This window comes from Etheostoma spectabile, chromosome 7 (genome assembly GCF_008692095.1).
Source record: "Etheostoma spectabile isolate EspeVRDwgs_2016 chromosome 7, UIUC_Espe_1.0, whole genome shotgun sequence".
Taxonomy (NCBI): Eukaryota; Metazoa; Chordata; class Actinopteri; order Perciformes; family Percidae; genus Etheostoma; species Etheostoma spectabile.
In genome coordinates this window covers 10,756,109-10,775,049 of record NC_045739.1, presented here as the reverse complement: position 1 = coordinate 10,775,049, position 18,941 = coordinate 10,756,109, and the positions used below count along the sequence as shown (strand labels likewise).

The window sequence follows — 18,941 nt, the reverse complement described above, 5'->3', positions numbered from 1 at the left end:
AAACTCCGTGGTCACGGACTGGGGGTCGGCTAGCTATATATCCGGAAGACTTTTTTCCATGGTTATTAAACGCGGAGTAATATGGCTTGTTTTACATTATTTTAATATTTAATTATCGGCTGAGCATATTGACTTCAGTTTGTGTTCTCATTGAAAGCCCATTTATACCAGAGGATCCTCAATGAGGAAACAGCGCAAAAAATAGTAGTAGAAGTCCCGAGTGGCAAGAGCAACAGCTTCTCTTTACCGTTCATTACAGAGCCTACGAGCAAAGGTGCAAAGAAAAGGCAACACTCGCCAGAAGCGTGGACAGTGGACACAGTAGGTAACATGTCGTTTGTCCTTTGCAAGTTCATATAAGTGATTAATTAAGTTGTCTAAGGAATAACCATGCCTTTGGTTTGGGTTCATGTCACTCCCTTCGAACGTCATCTCTGCAGAGCCATCTTGCATTGCCCCTGAAAACATGTAACGCTTTCTGTTGAAGATCTCGTTGACAGCTTTAACTAAAAGAACCCCAGAGTTGTATTGGGATGTTTATGATTTCAAGTGTTACATTAAGTACAAATTTAATAAAAGAATACCAAGTATTTCCCTTCACGACTGTCACGTATAAACTGTTTACAGTTACATAAAAACAATTTATGATTTATTCACAATGAAATGGTAGGCTATAATTGCTTTTTGCAAACGCTTAGTCTAACTACCTTTTCTTTGCACTGTTTAAAACTTTTATCATGATAAATGGAAATAAAAACATTTTGATCATGAAAGTTTCTTTGACAAAAAAGCCACTGTAAAACACTGCACTAAGCAGTAAGTCAGAAATTCAAACTACCATAATGATGCTACTTTCTTTGTGTAGGTCTATGAGACGGTGAATCATGAGATTAACAGGTTGGTTCAAACTTGTACTACGTTTTAGTACACTCTAGTGGGAATTTTACTGATCTGGAGGTAATCCCACGTGTGTTGCCTGAATTGGTGTGTCCTGTAACTTGTTTGTATTGACAGGCCCCCTCAGAGCTGTGGCTGTGTTGCTGTTGGTGGGGCTCACCTGGCTGCTGGCAAACACCTTCTTTGGAGGGGAGAGTGGTTCATCTGTGCGGCATTTCTTCGGCAGTAAGAGAAGTAGTTCTCAAAGCCTTAGTTGAGAGACAAAGAAAAGTAGTTGAGAACAATTCATCAAACAAAAAATGCTTACACTCACTGCTTCTAGCTGCTTAATGTGAGGATTTGCTTTGTTTGATATAATTAAAAAATTGAATATCTTTGGCTTTTGTACTGTTGATATCACCATGGTGTCTGGGAAACATGATGAGCGTTTCTCACTATTTTCTGACATTTTAGAGGCTAAAATTTAAAATAATTGTTAGTGGCAACCCTAAAGACAAGTTATAGGCTAAGGTTTAATGCATGTGTGATAAAGGGTATGTGTGTAATATGATCAAACAAAGCTTTAATATGAGATTAGTTCATTTAAGTGTAAAATGTTTGTATTTCTTTCAGGTGCAAGCAAAGAACCAACACCTGGTGAGTAAGAGAAACTGTATATGACAATTTTATGACTACTTTTCCTGTCAAGTATGATCATGATAATGTTGTCTTTATCTTTCTTATTACCATTGGCTAATGTGTTATATATCTTAGCTGAACCCCGGCCTCGAAGGTATAAATGTGGACTTTCAGCTCCCTGTCCCCCAAAACATTTGGCTTTCCGCCTGGTGTCTGGTGCTGCCAATGTCATTGGGCCCAAAATCTGCCTGGAAGACAAGATGTGAGATTCAGTGCTTACCAATTTCTTTCTGTTCATCTTTGTCTTTGTCTCCCCTGTTGTCTGTCTGTCACTTTTTCTTTTTCTTTTTTTTGGTTTCACACTGTGTTCTTTTTTCCCCCTCTGTGCTTTCATAACCAGGCCTCCAAGCCTGTCTGGGAAGCTCAATGCAAGTATTCTTCCAGTCTGTCTGTCCCCCATTTCTTTGTTTTTGTCTGTAGTCTTGGTTGTTAATATATTTGTTGTTGTTGTTGCTCAAGTGTCAGGCAGTGTGTAGATTAATGTATAAGTGCATGGCAAGGAAGTGGACTAAGCTTAACCTTTTAATGTTTTTGTCTCACAGGTTAGTGAGCAGTGTGAAGAACAACGTTGGCAGAGGACTAAACATAGCTTTGGTGAATGGTAAAAGTTTCTTCCTCCACCTATTAACCGACTGTGTTGCATTAAGCTCATGTAATGCAATAATGATTATCTAACTGATGTTCCTTTGCTTCAGGTGTGACAGGAGAGCTCTTGGACACAAAGAATTTTGATACGTGGGCAGGAGGTAATAAAACCACACACTAATCTATAGTACATCTTTCACATCTGGTGTATGGTAAGAACAATCTATAAACTACAGTTCATGGCTCATGTGATGTCTGTTCTCAGATATTTCTGAGCTGTTGAAGTTTCTCCGGCCGCTCCATGAAGGAACACTCGTGTTTGTGGCTTCCTTTGATGATGCAGCTACAAAGTAAGAATCCATGATCTATTAGTTCTAGTCCAACACCCCTCTCTTTCTCTTTTAGACTCACCTTAAAGAAATTTTCCACAGATCAAATTGTCCGCTGAAGCTAAATGATATTTAATGTTTTAACTTGGAAAATAATTTGTAGAGTAAAATAATGATGTGGCACAGATACAGACAATAGCATGTTCATAGCTAAACAGCACGGCCAATGCAGCTGAAGCTATACGTCTATATTCAACATTGTACACTCCACTTGTGTTTGAACAACGTTGCATTTGGTACAGATGTCTTTCAAGTTTAACATCATGAAAGAGCAAAAGCTCTGAATTGTCACTGAAGGAGGTGAACAACATTTTCTTTGAGTAAGGAATTAAGTTGTCAGAAATCAGGATTTTATTTTTAATATTGCAGTTAAATCTGATGGATGAATCATTTAGTTTTTAACACTTGATCCTTTCAGTGTATCAACATCAGCATGATCGTAAATCGCTCCGCTACCCTGAAAGGCCGTATGGCTTAAACATATCAGGGCTGTCTGTGAATATTAAACCTTGAGATTGTGGTAAAGCCAAAGAGGAGCCTACTGAGAAATGGTAGTGGCGGGCATTTAATTGCAATCAAATGTAACAGAGGTTAAGCACTTCATTTAACTTGTAAGCCTTTTGCTTAGCAGCAAATCCACCTAATTGCCCTGTTACTTTATCCTCATTTCCAGGTTGAATGAGGAGTCTCGCCGACTGTTTGAGGAGCTTGGGAGCACGGCAGTGAAGGAGCTGGCCTTTCGAGACAGCTGGGTGTTTGTTGGAGCAAAGGGCATTGAGAATAAGAGTCCCTTTGAGCAGGTATGTTCCCATTGATGCAGAACAGAGCTAAGCTATCGGTAGAAATGTTCAGCTCTTTTGATTTTAGTTAGTAGTCATTGTAGAAACTACAATCCAAAATGACTCACCAGACAATATTATTAAGATTTGTTGCTAACAGTTATAATTATGATGCAGGCAATTCAATGATATGCAATTATAATACGGGAAAGATACAACTATGTACCATTACAAAATATTTGTGGGCCTTTATACCGTGGAGAATTTATTGCAATTCCAACATATAGCGGTATTAAAGGGGTTTTCTTATGCTTTTCCTTTTTTTTAACATGCATACATACATGCATGTGTATATAATGTTACAATGTTGAATGTTCATATTATCAAAGCTTAAAATAATGAGGTAAAAGTAATTTCTCTGAGCAAGAACCTTAGATTTTAGACCGTTTTGAACACTCTGCTGGCAACAGTTTTTGTTTTTTTCTACTCTTAGCTCTCCCTTTCTTTTATATGGTCATCTGCTCCAGGCATGTTTACTGCAGTGTTTACATTACACACTGCTACATGTAGCTAAGGTTGTGGATGTTGTAAATTACTCCCCAATCTCTGCTCACAATCCTGCGGGAATGTGTCTGGTTATTGTTAAGGTGTGAACCTCAACAGGCCTCTCTGTATCTTCCCTTGTGGCCGCTGACCGTCTTCATCCTCCTCCTTTTTTTTTTTAAAGGAAAATTTTTAAAACATTTTGTGTTTATAATCTAATCCATTATGAACCGTCTTTGGAGTATTAAGAGTACCTACAGCTGCATGGTCTGCTTTATCATGCTCCACCAGACAGATTAACCAGTGAAAAATAAAGATAAGTGCCTGTCATCATTTTAAATTTTTGTTTTACAATGCAGGCCACATGACAATTTTCTAAATAAATAAATAAATAAATAACTCAAATTGAGTTACCTTAAAATAGATTGCATTGTCTACAGAATGTCTAAAGATCTGTTCCGCTATAGAAAACCAGTGTGCCACGCTGTGTCTACGATGATGGGTGGGATAGTGAGTTAGCAGTAACAAAAGGATTAATGTACTTATTAGGAATTCTACTAGTATAGGGTAGGCTAACCAACATCACAATTGCTTGAAATAAAATCTCTGGGTTTTTTTGATGAATCATGTCATCTGCATTCCATTGAGTAGGGCTTTTGATAGGCACGTGCACACACTTTACCCAGAGTTAACTTAACTCTGAGTTGATTGACCTCATTCTTATCCCCTGTTCTGAAACCAGAAACTCTGAGTTTGAAAGTTCTGAGTTTTTCAACCCAGAGTTCAGGTTTGAACTCAGTTTGTTAAACCTGCTTTTTGAAATACCCCTCTGATCCCAGTCTGTTTTCATGACAATAGTTCTGTTTGGTTGTGGTTGTTCCCATCAGCGAATGAAGAACAGTAAGAGCAGCAACAAGTATGAAGGTTGGCCCGAGTCTCTGGAGATGGATGGCTGTATTCCTCTGCGGCCACCCCTGGAAGCATAATACGGTCCGATACTCTTACGTACAGTACATCAAGACCTGGAGTGGCAGGAGTGCATCCAAATGACTTTTTAAAAAGCTGCTGAATAACTGAAACCATCAAAGATCTGGGCCACAAATGGCGTTTTTATTTATCCTCTTGTGGCAGAGGCATAAATTGACTGGTAGGACTTGATACAGATAGATATTTAAAATTGCTGGAACTTCTTATGGAGGATTGGTGCATTAAGCTATGTGAGCCACTTTTGAGTGGAAGTAATGTTGTAGAAACAAGAAAAATGTTTGTGTCAGGTTATGGGGAACTTAAGAGGCCAAATGTTTGATGACCCAAGTATAAAAGCAATTAGTGAAGAAATACAGCTGGAGTAGGTTTTCCAAAGTCAATGTATGAAATGGACATTTCCTCTCTGCTAGCCTGTCTGTTTGGTGTCAATATTCTGCGCAGGATATTTGATGTTCAGCAGGCAAAAGACACGCCTAACTGGGTTCACATTAAGGTATTTGGAAACCTAATCCACATCAGCATAATAACATTTGAGGTATACTACTAGTTGTGTCCTACTAAGCGCAAGTGTAGGCAGATTTTTATATTTAAATCGTTAATATCCTGTGATACATATTTCAGTGATCTTGTTATCCCTAGTTTCGGCTCCCATTGTTTCCTTAGAACTTGACACACTGCAGTTATTGCTTGCCACATGTTTACAATTTCTTCAAATAAAATAGGCCTAGGTCATTTTCCTCTGTTACAACTATTTATTTAAACACTTTATTAGAAAACCGATTCATGGTGTTCGTTCATCATAGCAGCACCCATGGTTTTAATGTTTCTCAGGCCTGCAAGAATCTTTCAACTGAGTGCTTTAAAGATTTGACCTAAATGTGTGGTTGTGTGTATTTTTTTTTTTTGTTTAATGTATCCACCTGGCATCTTGCAAGCCTAACAATGAAGGACATGTAAAGAAATAAAAATGATTTAAAAAATATGGTTAGAAGTCAATTTTAGCTGCTTTTGTCTGAATAATGTAATGTTAACTCTAAATGTAAATATTTTCTACAAAGCATCACAGTCTGTCTTTATATTGTGACTACAATGCTGATAAATAAAATTGTCCGCATATTTCTTGTTTTTTTTTCTTTCTTATGGGTCCTCTCGAGTGGGCTTGAGTCAACTGGCATATTTCAGGAAATTCACTAGGGGTCGACAAAAGTCGAAGTATCGCTGAGGTTACTCAGTTCATTCTGTTCAAGACATTTGCTTCGCTAAGCATATGCTGTGGTGGTCATAAGAAAACACTGCAGACGGAATAAAGAACATTTCAGGTTTGACGGCTAATTCGGTGACAGGCACCAACGAATCGTGTTGCTCGCTGAAACTGTGCTGTAATAAAAACGCGATCAATTTCATTGTCACACTGAGATGTCTTATGGGGTCTTCAAGTGTTTTTAGAAAAATCGGAATTTTGAGAGCTACATTAGATAATGCTTTATTCATCCCACAATAGGGAAATTCCCTTGAGAGCAGCAGTATTTCCACAGTAAAAAGCGAACCAGCAAAGAGATAATGTGCAAAATTACCAATCATTACGAATCACTTCGGTGCTCTTAAGGACTGTGGGTTATGCGATGTTCATAGAAAGAGACTTCCAGCAATGTTGAGGTAGAACAACACGTAGGCCTAGACTTTTTTTACTTGCATATTTACTCTTTTTGTTGTTGTTGTTGCATTATTCATTTCACCCCAAGTGTCACGTCAGACAAACTTTAATTCTTTGTAGCCTACATTATGAGCATTAATTAGAGGGGTAATTTATTTTAACAGTCTCCACATTTCTCACAAGAAAAACGTAAAATAAATCTATGATTAAAATGTGTATATATATAAATGTGTATGTATGTATATATGTGTGTGTGTAGTTAAAAAATGTACTTACTGTAAGTACATTTGTAAATGTACTTAGTTAAAATCTAATTGCTGAAAATCAAATTAAACAAATACATTCATTCTACGTTTTGTGTGTTCTGACATAGATTTGATTATTTTCACTTTCCAGTAATGTCTCTTTCCAGAAAGCATGACCTGGTTACGCAAGATAATCAGATCTGGGAACAGTTTAATATAAGAACAATTGTTTTTCTACCACAGTGAAATTTCTGAGCAATAAAGTAACTGTAGAGTAAATGGGTGATAATGATTCCTGAAAAGAGACTACAGACTACTGTTTAGTTTTTTAAATGTATTTTAGGGGTTTTGAGCACCGCCGAGTGCCATCTAGTTCCATTATATTTGACAGAAGGTAGACATCTCAACGGCCGATGTCTCCAAAACTACGCAACTCACGTCAAGCCAATATTCTCACTTAATAAATTGCACTACAGATAAAGGAACAAATATTTTTTATTTTGGCGTGAACGTTCCCTTTCTTGGCTGCTGTTCTAAAACTGAAGCTTACGAAGAGCATTTAAATGCAGCATTAAAGTCACATTACAAGCCGTTGATACAAACCATGCATGTATTTAGAGAACGATACAAACGTGTAGCTATCACTCTTACTGTCTATGGTACCACTGCCCTCTTGTGGTGGAGTAAGCTGGCTAGCTAGCTAACTGTTGGATGTGTTAGTCCTCAGGATGGTGAGGAACCTTGTGGCTGGCCGGTGAGAACAGAGGGCAGGCAGAGCGTGTTCAGTACACACGCGAACCGGCTGAAGACCGTTGGAGTCGTGCGTTGTAAATCGTGTACATAAGTTTCTGTTATTATTCGGGTGCAAATGAAAGGTCAGCCGCGCGACTTGGAGCCGTTAAACCGAGCAGCGAGTGTAAATATCTATAAACCAACACCGTCTGGATTGGAACACGAAGTGACATCAAGTGTTTTCCGCCTGTCTTTCACACAGACGGAGGCTCGACGACTCCGGTTGGGATTTCCGAGCCGAATACACCGCAGCAAAGCTTAAAAAACGCAAAGAAGAAAACCAACGGAACTGCAAATTTTTCTAACGGTTTTTCGTAAATGTATTTTTTCAGTGGGTGTACAAAAATATAATTTTGTAGACAGAAAGCCCAGTGTAAATCTTGTGTAATAACGTTTGTAAAAAAAAAAAAATAGCTATAGGAAAAATAAGAAATAGGTTACTGTTATCGGTGAGTTAACGTTAGCAAACGTTAGCTAGCTATCTGGGCAAATCTGCTCGTTTTTTTTTTTAAATTTGATATCGCTGGACTGACGAGCTACGATGTTACATTCGGGTGAGTGTTTGTTGTTATTTTAATTTACAAAGCAAACTGTATTTTCCTTTATTCAAAGACGGAGCCCCCTAATGAAGCATTGCTATTTTGTTTAGTCAGTCTCAAGCCCTAACGCTAGCTACGAAATTGCTTATTAGGTATTTATCCTCTCCTATGGCTGCTTATTATTCTGAATTCATTATGCTTTGTAAAAACATTCAAGTCAAGTGCAGACTTGCATACAGACTAATGATAAGCCTATAATTTGAATAGTTTGCCTGTGCTCGGGGCACTAAGGGCCAAAAGGTACGAACATTCTTGATTTCTATTGGTGTTTGTCGTCTCAGTCACTATGCTCTTGTCTTGTACGGTGACTGTACTTTGTGTCTTTCACCGTTTGCACGGCGTTTTTAAAGTCAGCTGAGCTTCCAGACAGCCAATAGCTCAGCTGCACTTCATGGTGCTTGCACATCCAGGCATCACTGTGTCGTAGCCTATAAATAACATGCGTCGATTGCATTTTGCTTCAGAGTTTGACCACTGTACGACCAGTCAGTCGCATCATGGGTTCTTCTTTGCTCGAGGACATTTTTCGCAATACACAGTTATGTTTAGAAAAATCACAATGTCAGCTACACCTAGGCTGTAGGCTATCCTGTCTTATAAGTAGAAGAAATGCCTACATTATTATATAGATAACATCAATCATCTCCTCCTCAACTCCATCCTGGATTGATATTTTAGTGATATACAGTTTATGAATACATTGCATCGATTAGTCCCACTTGGAGTGAAAGTAGTGTACTCAAAGCATTAGGGAGGATGCTACCTCTCCCAAAGAAGGCTGACAGGTGCTAAAAACTCAAATCCACAATTTGCTGATTTACTTTATCCATAAAATTTCAGATAACATTTACAGGTGTAAAAGAGGCTCAGTTGATGAACTCCAGGACTAGTGAACTACTAACATGTAATCCTGATTCACCATTGGCTGATTAAGGAGCCTTTCCCTTACCTGGATTTGAATCCTTTGGCATGGGATGGTTGCGCTTGTTGAGGGGAATGAAAGAGAACAAAAAGGGGGGTTAGATAACACATCTTCTCTCTGTCTCTCTCCCTCAGTGAACAGTGCTCTGTGTGTGCTACCTACACTCCACTCTCCCATGCTTGACCTGGATTGGACAAAAGTCCTTGTTGTGTTTTCAGCCTTGAGTTTTCCTAATGGGAAGGAAACAATCATTGTGTGTTTGAGTCTAGTGGTTGTCACTTAATTAAAAAAAAAATCAGATTTCAAAATGTAGACAAAACATATAGACAAAAGATGCACAGGGAAGCAACATGTTCTGAACCAACTCCTTCAGTAAGTGAGAAGGAAGAGTCCGCAGTTTTCATTGCATTATCTTTTATTGTACATTTGCACATACACTGTGCTGGGTTTAGATGAATAGTCACCCACAAGTTTTTTGTGGGTGATTTTTAGGATCTTCTCATTAAGACGTTTCAAACTGTAGTGTTCTCTCTTCCCAAGCTGTGTGTAGTGTATTGTGCCTGTCCTCCTGAACATTGTAATTAATTAATTGTGCCACACATTCACAGTTTGATCCTGGCAGCCTCCTGTTTTTCAATGCGACAGTCTGCTCTTTTGAGGTTTACACCTACCACTTACAGTAATGTAGCTCGGTGTGACTGTGTGATAGAAGTCATGCCCGTTAGACATGGCCTCAATGAACAAGCATGGTCTTTGTTTTTCCTGCTACTGTGAGTAGACCTGTGATATTCATAACAGTTGCTGCTTGCCATCAAGCCCATTTGAATTTTCCCACATCTCCCAACGTCACTCAGACTTCATCTCCTCTTTAAGTTTCTGTGAGACTAATGCTGAATTGGAAAATGATTCGGTAGAGTTCAAGTGTTGCATACATTTTTTGTTGAAAAGTTATTCTTACAGGCAGGTATTGGTTTGGATTTGATCTACACACACAACATGACTGAGGGGTATTTACACTACTCAATCAAATAAATTCAACACCTTTTTTATATGTATCTCCTTTCCTAGTTTTCAGTCAAGTTTATCTGCTGAATGCTTCCATTAATTCCTGACTCCCTGTCTGGTATAGCAAAGATCTCTCTGTCTAGTAATCAACAAACGTATAATATGCAAACTATCGTAGCTGGCAGTTGCTAAAAGACTGCAACACATGCTTATGATAATACACTCAACTTTACACCTGACGATAATTATAATCAGTTAAAAGTTTGCAATATATTTTATAGTTAGACATTTAAAGTTGGAAAAGTTAATTTTAATTTAAAAAAAAAATCTTTTGGCTTTCTTAAAATTTCAGGAAATTGTTAGCGCAGTAACAAATTCAGATAGCGATAAGACATTTAAGAAACCATTGTATCCATGGTTGTGGACTTAGAACTAGTGCTTCAACTGACAATTATTTTCATCATCAATTAATGTGCTGATTATTTTCTCAATTGATTGTTTGATGTGGAAAAGTCTGGGTGACATCTTTATATTACCTTTATGGTCCAACTAATGGTCCAAAACATATGCAGTTAACTATCACATAAGACAAAATAAGGAGCATGCTGACTTAAGTCGCAATCCTCTGGACTCGTGACTCAACTTGATCGCAGGTAATGGTGACTTTGACTCGGACTCGACAGTTGGTGACTCGGCTACAACACTGCTAGCTTATTAACAGGTTTACAGAAATTTAGTCGTTCACCCTGCTCTCCCTTGGGCCTCATCACCCAGTCTCACCCTGACACTGGACATACCGACGGAAACTATTCCTATGCTAATGTAATCACCTCATGTTTTTAACCATTTCCCACCACTAAAAGCATTCCTCTTCTCTTCTCCTCTCTTCTCTTCTCTTCTCTTCTCTTCTCTTCTCTTCTCTTCTCTTCTCTTCTCTTCTCTTCTCTCCTCTCCTCTCCTCTCCTCTCCAACTATAGCTGCTTTTGTCCAGGCTAAAATGTAGCTATAGTCACTGCTTTCATTCACACAAACATTGGCACATATTTTATTAGGCAAAATCCCCCCATCTCCCTTTTTGTCTGTGCCACCTCCCTCTCTTTATCTCTCTCTCTTGTTCTCTTTCACACACATTTTTCCCACCCCTTCTACTCGCTGGCCCATTGCGCTCCATCTCTCCTTCCCTCTCTCTCTGTTTCAAACTCTGCTGTCCGCTTGCTCCCACCAACTACAATCCCTTCCTGTCCCCCCTCACCACTTTTTATTCACTCTTTTCATCTACCTGTCCCCCTCAATTGCTAAAACGGCGCTGTCTGTGCGCTCACAGACGTACGCACGCACGAACGCACGCACAGTCCCCGGGCTCTTCCTTTGTCTGCCTGCTTAATTTCCAGTGGCAGTTTGGTTCCAGGGGATTAAAGTGTGTATCCCCATGAAGTAAGGGATGAAAAAACTGCAGCATGCAGATAGGGTTGCAATGGATTTGTTGTGTTTAAAGTTATAGATTAAGTAGGATGTTCTGTCTGTGCACTTTTTGTTTGTCTTTGTGCAATTGATAGTGCACAAACGGAAGTTCTTGTCTCCTAACTTTGATCAAAAGTTCTAGCAAAAACAAACATTGCCTCCAGCGGGTTTTGAGAGCAGAATAGAAATCACATCTTTGGCAGTCATACAGCAAAGGTGTCTCAATGATTTTCACTGCACATTTCAGAAATGATGAGACGGCTGCAGGTGTTCTCCTCATGCAGGAGTTCCAGGGCAGGTAGTGTGCACCACATCAGATGTTCAGTTCTCATGTCCTTACAGCACTGCTAGAAAAAGGAACAGACAATGATTCTGCCGTGTGAACTTGGTGTTCGGTCATTTTGTGAGACATGTCAGCATTTCAGCTGCTACGTTGGTTTTGTTATCGGTAACACTTTATAATAACCATCATTAATAGATGGCAAATTGATAGTTAATTAATCTTTAGTTCATTGTCTGTGTTATGTGTGTGTGTGTATACTGTGTATGTGTAAATGTGTTTGTATATGTTTGTTTATTTATATATATTTTTTTTTTCTTTATATATGTTGCAACTTTTATAATAACCGTCCAGATACTGTTTATAGACACTTTACAAATCAACTAATAACCACTGACAAATTGTTAACTATTTATCTAAATAATGTGTACAGATGGTTAACAAAGTATTTATTAACTATTTAACAAGGCATAATAGTCATCTGTTTATAGACAGTTTACAAACCAGCTAGTAACCCTTAACAAAGTGTTACTTTGGAATATCTGGTCCATCTATCGATGTAATGTTTATAGATGTTTTAAAATGGTTTTTTAAAGGCTTACAAACATTTTTTAATCATTACGATGCCTAATATAGTATATGATGGATATAATGTGTTTAACAATAAACTTCTAAATACTAGTTAGTAAACATTATTAAATATATTTTAATTGTTTGTTAAGAGTCACATGACTGTTTGCTAACAGTTAAATGACAATTAACTAAAGATGAATTAACTATCAGTTTACCATCTATTAAAGATGGTTATTTTAAAGTTTTACCTTGTTATCTTTAACTTTGGTTTACAATGTTTACCCACATGGGCAGTTGCTTGGTCAATTTCCTGGTGTCAGGAAATTCCTTTCGGCATTCTTTCATTGAAAGGGGACATGCGGTTTGTGTGTGAGAGAGGATTTGCTTTTGATGTGTGTGTGTGTTTGTGTGTTTTTGTCTTTGTATAAAAGATAGAAAGAGTGTGATGAGAGAGGGACAGACAGAGAGAAAGAGAGTGAAACACAAAGTTTGTTCTAGCCTGCTGGTGTGTGTCTGATATCTGTATCTGTGTGTGTGTCTATGTGTGCTTGTAGACTGGGTGTGTGTGAGACAGTGATGAGGTTGAACGTGTTTGATGTACTGTGATAACTCTGTCCGGTATGTGGCTTCCATGGGAACTCCTTGCCCTGGGGACATAAGCTCCTGATTAAAGGGCAACTTCCCTCTCTTTATTGCCTGTTTTCCCCCGTTTATGTTCCCCCCATCCTGTTGGCCTTTACCTTTTTTAGACTGTACACTACAGGATGTCCCTGCACTGGGTTGCTGAAATGAGTATTTGATAATAAAAAAGAAGATTGTTTGATAATTGATCATTTAATTCATGTTTAATCATTTAATTACAAATAATGCTGCCCCCATCGTCTGTGTAAGGATTTGCTGCTTTTGTTATTAAATTTTTTTTTTTAATTGAATATCACTGAGTTTTACTAGAGTCTGACTGATATCACAGACACATTGGTATTTATCGTATTGACATGTTGTCCGATATGTGCCGATATGATTTTTTTTTCATTTATTTTTTTACAGACCATATGGATGATAAAGTTTGCTTGGGATGATTTAGAAATGGTGTCATTATGTAGATTGCCCAGCAGAGTGTGGCCAGCAATTGACTCATACTAAACATACAGGACTGATGTTTATTGAGTTATTTCTTCTTATGCATTCTTTATTGTTTCAGTGTTTATTTCTAGATATGGTTGACAATGCACATTGTACACACAATACATTGTTTGCAGAATTTAAAATAATGTTAAAAATGATTTGATATAGTTATTTGTTTAAAAGAGCAGCCTTCTAAGTATCTTTTCATAGTTATAATTGGGATTGGGACATTGCATACAGTTTAATGTGAAAGACAATTGTATCTTATGGGTCAATGATTTTGTAATAAAGTTTGGTGCAGCATGGTATTAGGGGTGGAATGTGTTGCAGGAAGCTACTTGCTTAATTACAGTTTGTCTCTAAAAGCATTGTGTCTCAGGAATGTTGCTGAACTGGAGTTCTTGTTCAGGAACCTCTTAGCAGATGGTCTAATATCAGCCTATTGTGTTTTTAGTGTGACTGACAGCTACTTGCATTGCACGTCAGACTCATTTGCTCTGGGCCTGGAGAGACAACAACCATGATGTGAGTGTTAATTGTCGCCTTATAAAAGAGATAAAAGCTGCTGTGAGCCACTAGATGAGCCCCCAATGGACAAGATGGGCTTTGCTCATTAAAATTTAAAAACAAAGTCTAGATTTGCTGCTGTGACTTTAACTGAGCCAGCCTGGCAGGGCAGGGGCCAAGATTGACATGTGTGGTCCTTTTGGAAAGCTTCATACCTAAGAGTACTGTAACCCAAGCCTTGGCTCTGGCCCTTGAAAGTCCTACGTGTTCAGTTGTAAAGTAATATGTGTTGAGTTGTAAACTAATATGCAAAGTGAGTTAATACCTTGACCCGGACTGCACTTTTTACTTTCCATTTACTGCACCATTACTCTCCCAGGACAGACACATTCCTGCGGCGCACCTTTTGTTGTTGGTATGCATTAGCACGCAGTCTTCTTTTTACTAATCAAACAGAGATGTTGGGCCTTATTGCATCCGTAATTGGTAGACCAACCCTGTCTCTTAGATATTGACTCCAGAGTGATTTTAGGCTGTAATTATAAAAATAATAAAGCAGCTCTGATGCCTTTCACTGATACATTATTGGCTGCCAGAGGGCTGAGAAGATATAATACCTAGGGACAGATCAGATTAGAAAAATGCCCACCAGTACACAAACACACACGCACACACACACACACCCACCTAAACCCAACTGTGAATGAATAACAGTTTTGCGGGGATATTGCCATGTCAGAGAAAACCTGCTGTGTTCAGTTTCCCATAACACTGAGGGCTGATGTACAGCTGCCTATTATCACCCTGTCTGAATAGTTGACTGGGTATGCAGTGAGTAATACTGTTGGCTGATGCCTTTGCTGATGATAATCACAGTCATAGTTGTGTATATTTATGAGCCCTTTGCTGCAGATGTGTGTAGTCACTCCATTACAGTTCAGCAGTCCCTCTGCATATGAATTATTCACTCAACCAGCCAATATTCATATTTTTATTCATATTCATCATGCATATTTAATGGTTGGGATCGCATATTCCTAACTGCAGTTTTCTAGTGACTATTGGAGCCTTTGTACACAACTTAAGTCACAAGACGCTGATAACATGCATTTGGTGTGTGATGAAGCCATGTGCAATTCCAGGCTAGCTGGATATTCTTTGAGGACTAGTTTACATGTCAAAGGTTAGCCCACAACAGAGATTAAGCTTTTTTTGGCAGATTCACAGATTCAATGGTTGCTCTCCTATATGGGTTCTGGGATATTCTTACCATATATGGGTACACGCTGGGCTGCCAGAGTTCACTAGTATTGACTTTGAATTAACATTGCCCAATTAATTACATCAGGTCACTTTGGCAAGCGACTGTGGAAAAGGTTTGTTACCCTGTCTAAGTCAGTCTTCACATCTACTCACATTAGGTTTCCCTGAATGTTTGCAGCGTTTTGCGTCCTTGTGAGCTAAATGGTTCAAAATGCATTAGCAGACGTTTTACAGGCAATCACCGCTTCACATTCTCAAGGGAAATGTCTTTTTGCAAGTATTAGCGGTGGTTGGCATTACAAGAAAGAGCATTGATTGAGTCCCACCTCTTCTTTTTAGGAAAATGTTCAGCCTTTTATATCCAATCCGATCCAGTTCACACATACTTTTACACAGACTTATTGGGCTACTCTGACAGTCAATTCCCTTACAAAGGGGCTGTAAGGATTTTCTGTAACGCTACTTCTTTGATGTTGGTCCATTTTGTCCCTCTAAAGTAAAGAGGACCCTCTGACTTTCCTACTTAAATGTATCTCATAAAATGCTAACAGTATCACACTTATATTCTTCGTACAAAAGTTAAATATGCCAACAACATCACAATAATTCCCTCTCTGGCTGTCTTAATATTAAAGCAGTGTTTTGTTTTTGTCTTGCAGGTTTTACTTGAAGATATTCACACAACAGTTTGAAAGAAAGACACTGCACCTTTCCCAGCAAGCTTGAAAAAACTGGTTTGGTGTGTGTTCCTAAGAGCTTTGAGACGTGTGGTTTACTTTCATTAGTACTGCACCTAAGTGGAAATAAAGAGCATGTAGGACAAGGTGAGGAGGAAAGTGAGGACAGAAACAATTCTCTAAGAGCTGTGTTCTAACCCTGCTGTGCTACTGTAAAGCAAATAATAAAAGGAGACAGGGAGGCAGACAGCAGAGGAAACGTGGGAGAGTGTCACCCGTTTGACCAAAGACGGCCTTCAGTCACTTGCAGCACTGGATGAACAGCCTGAAAGACCAGAAGGGGTGAGTGGGTGACCACTGAAAGAGAGAGAGAGACGGGGACTGACGGAGGAGCAAAGGTTTGGAGGAGGAGGAGGACGCGGGGGAAGTCGAGGTGCAGTGGGAAAGGCCGTTCCCCATGGCTACTGACCCAGGAGAGCCAACAGGCACTGAGGAATCCTCTGAGAAACCTGATGGACAGAGGGAGGACACTGAGCTGGAAGGCAGGGCCAACCCACAGAGGGAGAGGACACACAGCACCTTCTCAGACGTCTCCTCCTCCCACGCTCAGGAGAGGAAAGTGACAGGAGAAGAGGATGGAGGTGGAGGAGGAAGAGAAGTAGGAGGAAGAGGAGTAGGGGAAGCCAGCCAGGAGGGTAAGGAGAACCCAGTCAGACCGATTTCCTTCTCCACGCCCTGCTTACTAGTCGACACTGGCCAGAAACGACTGAGGAGGGAGAAGCGCTTCTTCAGGAAGAGTGTGGAGATTTGTGAGGAGGACAATGAGGTGGAGGTTCTCCCAGAGGCACCCCACAGTGCCCCCCACCTGGAGCTGCGTTCAGACTCAGTCTTCACCAGCAGTGCCCAGCAGCAAGGAGCTGCTTCATCCTGTGCTGCCATGGGCCATGATCCATCCTTCCCCAGCTCCAGCCAGGAGCCGGGTAAGGATGTATCTTCCTCCGCACCCACCCAAAGGGGGAGGGAGAGGGACCGTGAGCAGGAGGAGGAGGCGGAGATGAAGGCTGTGGCCACCTCTCCTGGAGGCCGGTTCCTTAAGTTTGACATTGAACTGGGCAGAGGAGCCTTCAAGACTGTGTATAAAGGCCTGGACACAGAGACTTGGGTGGAGGTGGCTTGGTGTGAACTTCAGGTAGGACAAACTGTTATCTTTTCACACCATGATGCTAAATATTCAAAATGTATAATGATGAATTCTGTATTAACAGGCACAATTAGCTACAAGATAAAATAACCAGTGCACTTAAAGAATCCAGAATGTGTACACAGCCCTAAATAGAAATATTTCATAATGACAAATAATAATTCCAAAAGGTTGCTTTAGAGAAGTTTCCGTCCAATTTTGTTCTTTTGAACTGAATAGTATTATGGCGGTTTTCCATTGCGTGGTATCTACTCGACACGCCTCGGCTCTACTCGCTTTTTTTGGTTTTCCATTACGAAAAAAAGTCCCTGGGACCTGCTACCAGGTACTTTTTGTAGTACTACCTCAGTCGAGGTTCCAAGCGAGCCGAGGCGATACCATAAGGTGACGTGAAAACCTGCAGACCGCTGGTTGGTCGGAGAGAATCGTCACTTATGACTGCGTGTTAGCAAACAAGGAGTGCGGAGTGTGTGTCCAGAACAAACGGGACATTTAAAACAAATCTAGCCGGACACCGACAGATTATCCACTCTCTGCACATTCTCACTTTTCAACTCGGTCGGCTACTAGCGGCTTCATGTCGTTTCCAATATCGCACACTGTTACTTTAAAAAAACAAGACAATATATAAACAAAAGTTTTTATTTGCTTTTCAAGTAGCGCATCAAACCCTCCCAAACTTCCCGTCTTCTCCCTGCACCCTGTGAGAGTGTCCCCCCCGGCTCTGCTGTCCCAGATGCATCCCAGTCGTTGTCATAACCTCTCTGTGACTCTCATACAGATTATACGAAGCACAGTAGTCAAAACCAAGGTTTCACCGGTCGGACCTCGCCCACCAGACTGTCTCGGCGGAATTTTGCAAAGCGTGAATGCTCTGAAACACAAACAGTACAGCACACATGTTGGTGTGTAATCTGGTTGCTAAAGTTCTGATACTTTATAGGCGTATAGTAATACTGACTCGACGCTGACACATCAGATGTTAGCTAACGTTACCAGAACTTAACTTACCCTTTTGTTCGGCGAACAACCGTCATGTCGACGTCTGAACTCCGTCAGAATTCCCAAACTCGCGTTTTTTTAGCGTGGATTTTTGTTGCTTCCTTCAGCTTCTTTTGAAACAAAACATTTCTTCTGGCTGTGGCGAGTAGCCGACGTGCTGTTGTGGTCACGTTGAAAATTACGTCATCACGCGTTGCTATGGTGACCACGCACGCTGAGGCGTTACTCAATCTGTAATGGAAAACGGAAATAGAATGGGCGCCGGCCGAGCCAGGCCGAGCCAAGCCGAGGCGAGCCGTTACCAGCAATGGAAAAACGCCATTAGATGTTTCACAGAGCTCTTCCTACCTGAATTTGGAAATCTTAACACTTGTCTGTTTGATATTCATACTGCAAGACTGCAGTTCAGAAGACCGGTCAAAGAGACACATCGCTTGTATTTAAGTGACAGCACACAGTGAAAGAGGATACTTTCCTTTTCTGGGACTGTGATGAATAATATATCATGGGATGTGAGCGCTTCTTCTTGTTGATTGTTGTTTTAGAAGCGGTATTTTCTTCATTAGCCTAAATTACACTAATTCAGTCATGCCACTTAACGGAAATATTAATTTAGGGATTGTATATAAGTGCTCATATTATGGTTTTGGCTTTTTCTCTCTTCATTATTGTGTTATACATCTTTTTTGTGCATGTTATAAGTGAAAAAGCCCAAAGGACTTACCATCTCCCAGAGAAAACACTGTTCACAAACTGCGCCACGCTCTAATTGTATTA

The 18,941-nt window shown here is 39.9% G+C and overlaps 2 protein-coding genes across 15 annotated transcripts in view; both read left to right on the top strand.

Moving 5' to 3' along the window:
- Positions 1–11: 11 nt before the first annotated feature.
- fam3a (FAM3 metabolism regulating signaling molecule A) lies at positions 12–5,976 on the top strand. 3 transcript variants are annotated; one of them, XM_032521075.1, is made up of 10 exons: positions 12–325; positions 866–897; positions 1,015–1,122; positions 1,510–1,533; positions 1,690–1,777; positions 2,118–2,176; positions 2,271–2,321; positions 2,426–2,510; positions 3,223–3,349; positions 4,759–5,976. In XM_032521075.1, exons 2-10 carry the CDS (start codon positions 885–887, stop codon positions 4,855–4,857), a joined length of 654 nt encoding a protein of 217 aa, XP_032376966.1. In that variant the 5' UTR covers positions 12–325; positions 866–884; the 3' UTR covers positions 4,858–5,976. The 3 variants fall into 3 exon arrangements, with proteins under 3 accessions (XP_032376966.1, XP_032376965.1, XP_032376964.1); XM_032521074.1 differs by having other exon boundaries at positions 13–321; positions 1,651–1,777; XM_032521073.1 differs by having other exon boundaries at positions 13–325; positions 1,651–1,777.
- A 1,461-nt stretch (positions 5,977–7,437) lies between these two features.
- wnk3 (WNK lysine deficient protein kinase 3) overlaps positions 7,438–18,941 on the top strand; it is a 43,371-nt gene continuing 31,867 nt past the window's right edge. For 7 of the 12 annotated variants that reach the window (XM_032522215.1, XM_032522212.1, XM_032522211.1 and 4 more), the window contains exons 1-2: positions 7,442–8,103; positions 15,944–17,150. In XM_032522215.1, coding sequence (XP_032378106.1) covers positions 16,419–17,150 — 732 coding nt within the window. In that variant the 5' untranslated portion in view covers positions 7,442–8,103; positions 15,944–16,418. Of the gene's footprint in view, positions 8,104–15,943; positions 17,151–18,941 lie in introns of all 12 variants that reach the window. The other 5 variants (XM_032522208.1, XM_032522214.1, XM_032522218.1 and 2 more) reach the window with 3 other exon arrangements.

Excerpts from the sequence above, each read along its gene's own strand:
- fam3a (XM_032521074.1), top strand. Across the intron at positions 2,322-2,425 it reads TTTTGATACGTGGGCAGGAG|ATATTTCTGAGCTGTTGAAG; the intron begins GTAATAAAACCA and ends GTCTGTTCTCAG. Across the intron at positions 3,350-4,758 it reads ATAAGAGTCCCTTTGAGCAG|CGAATGAAGAACAGTAAGAG; the intron begins GTATGTTCCCAT and ends TGTTCCCATCAG.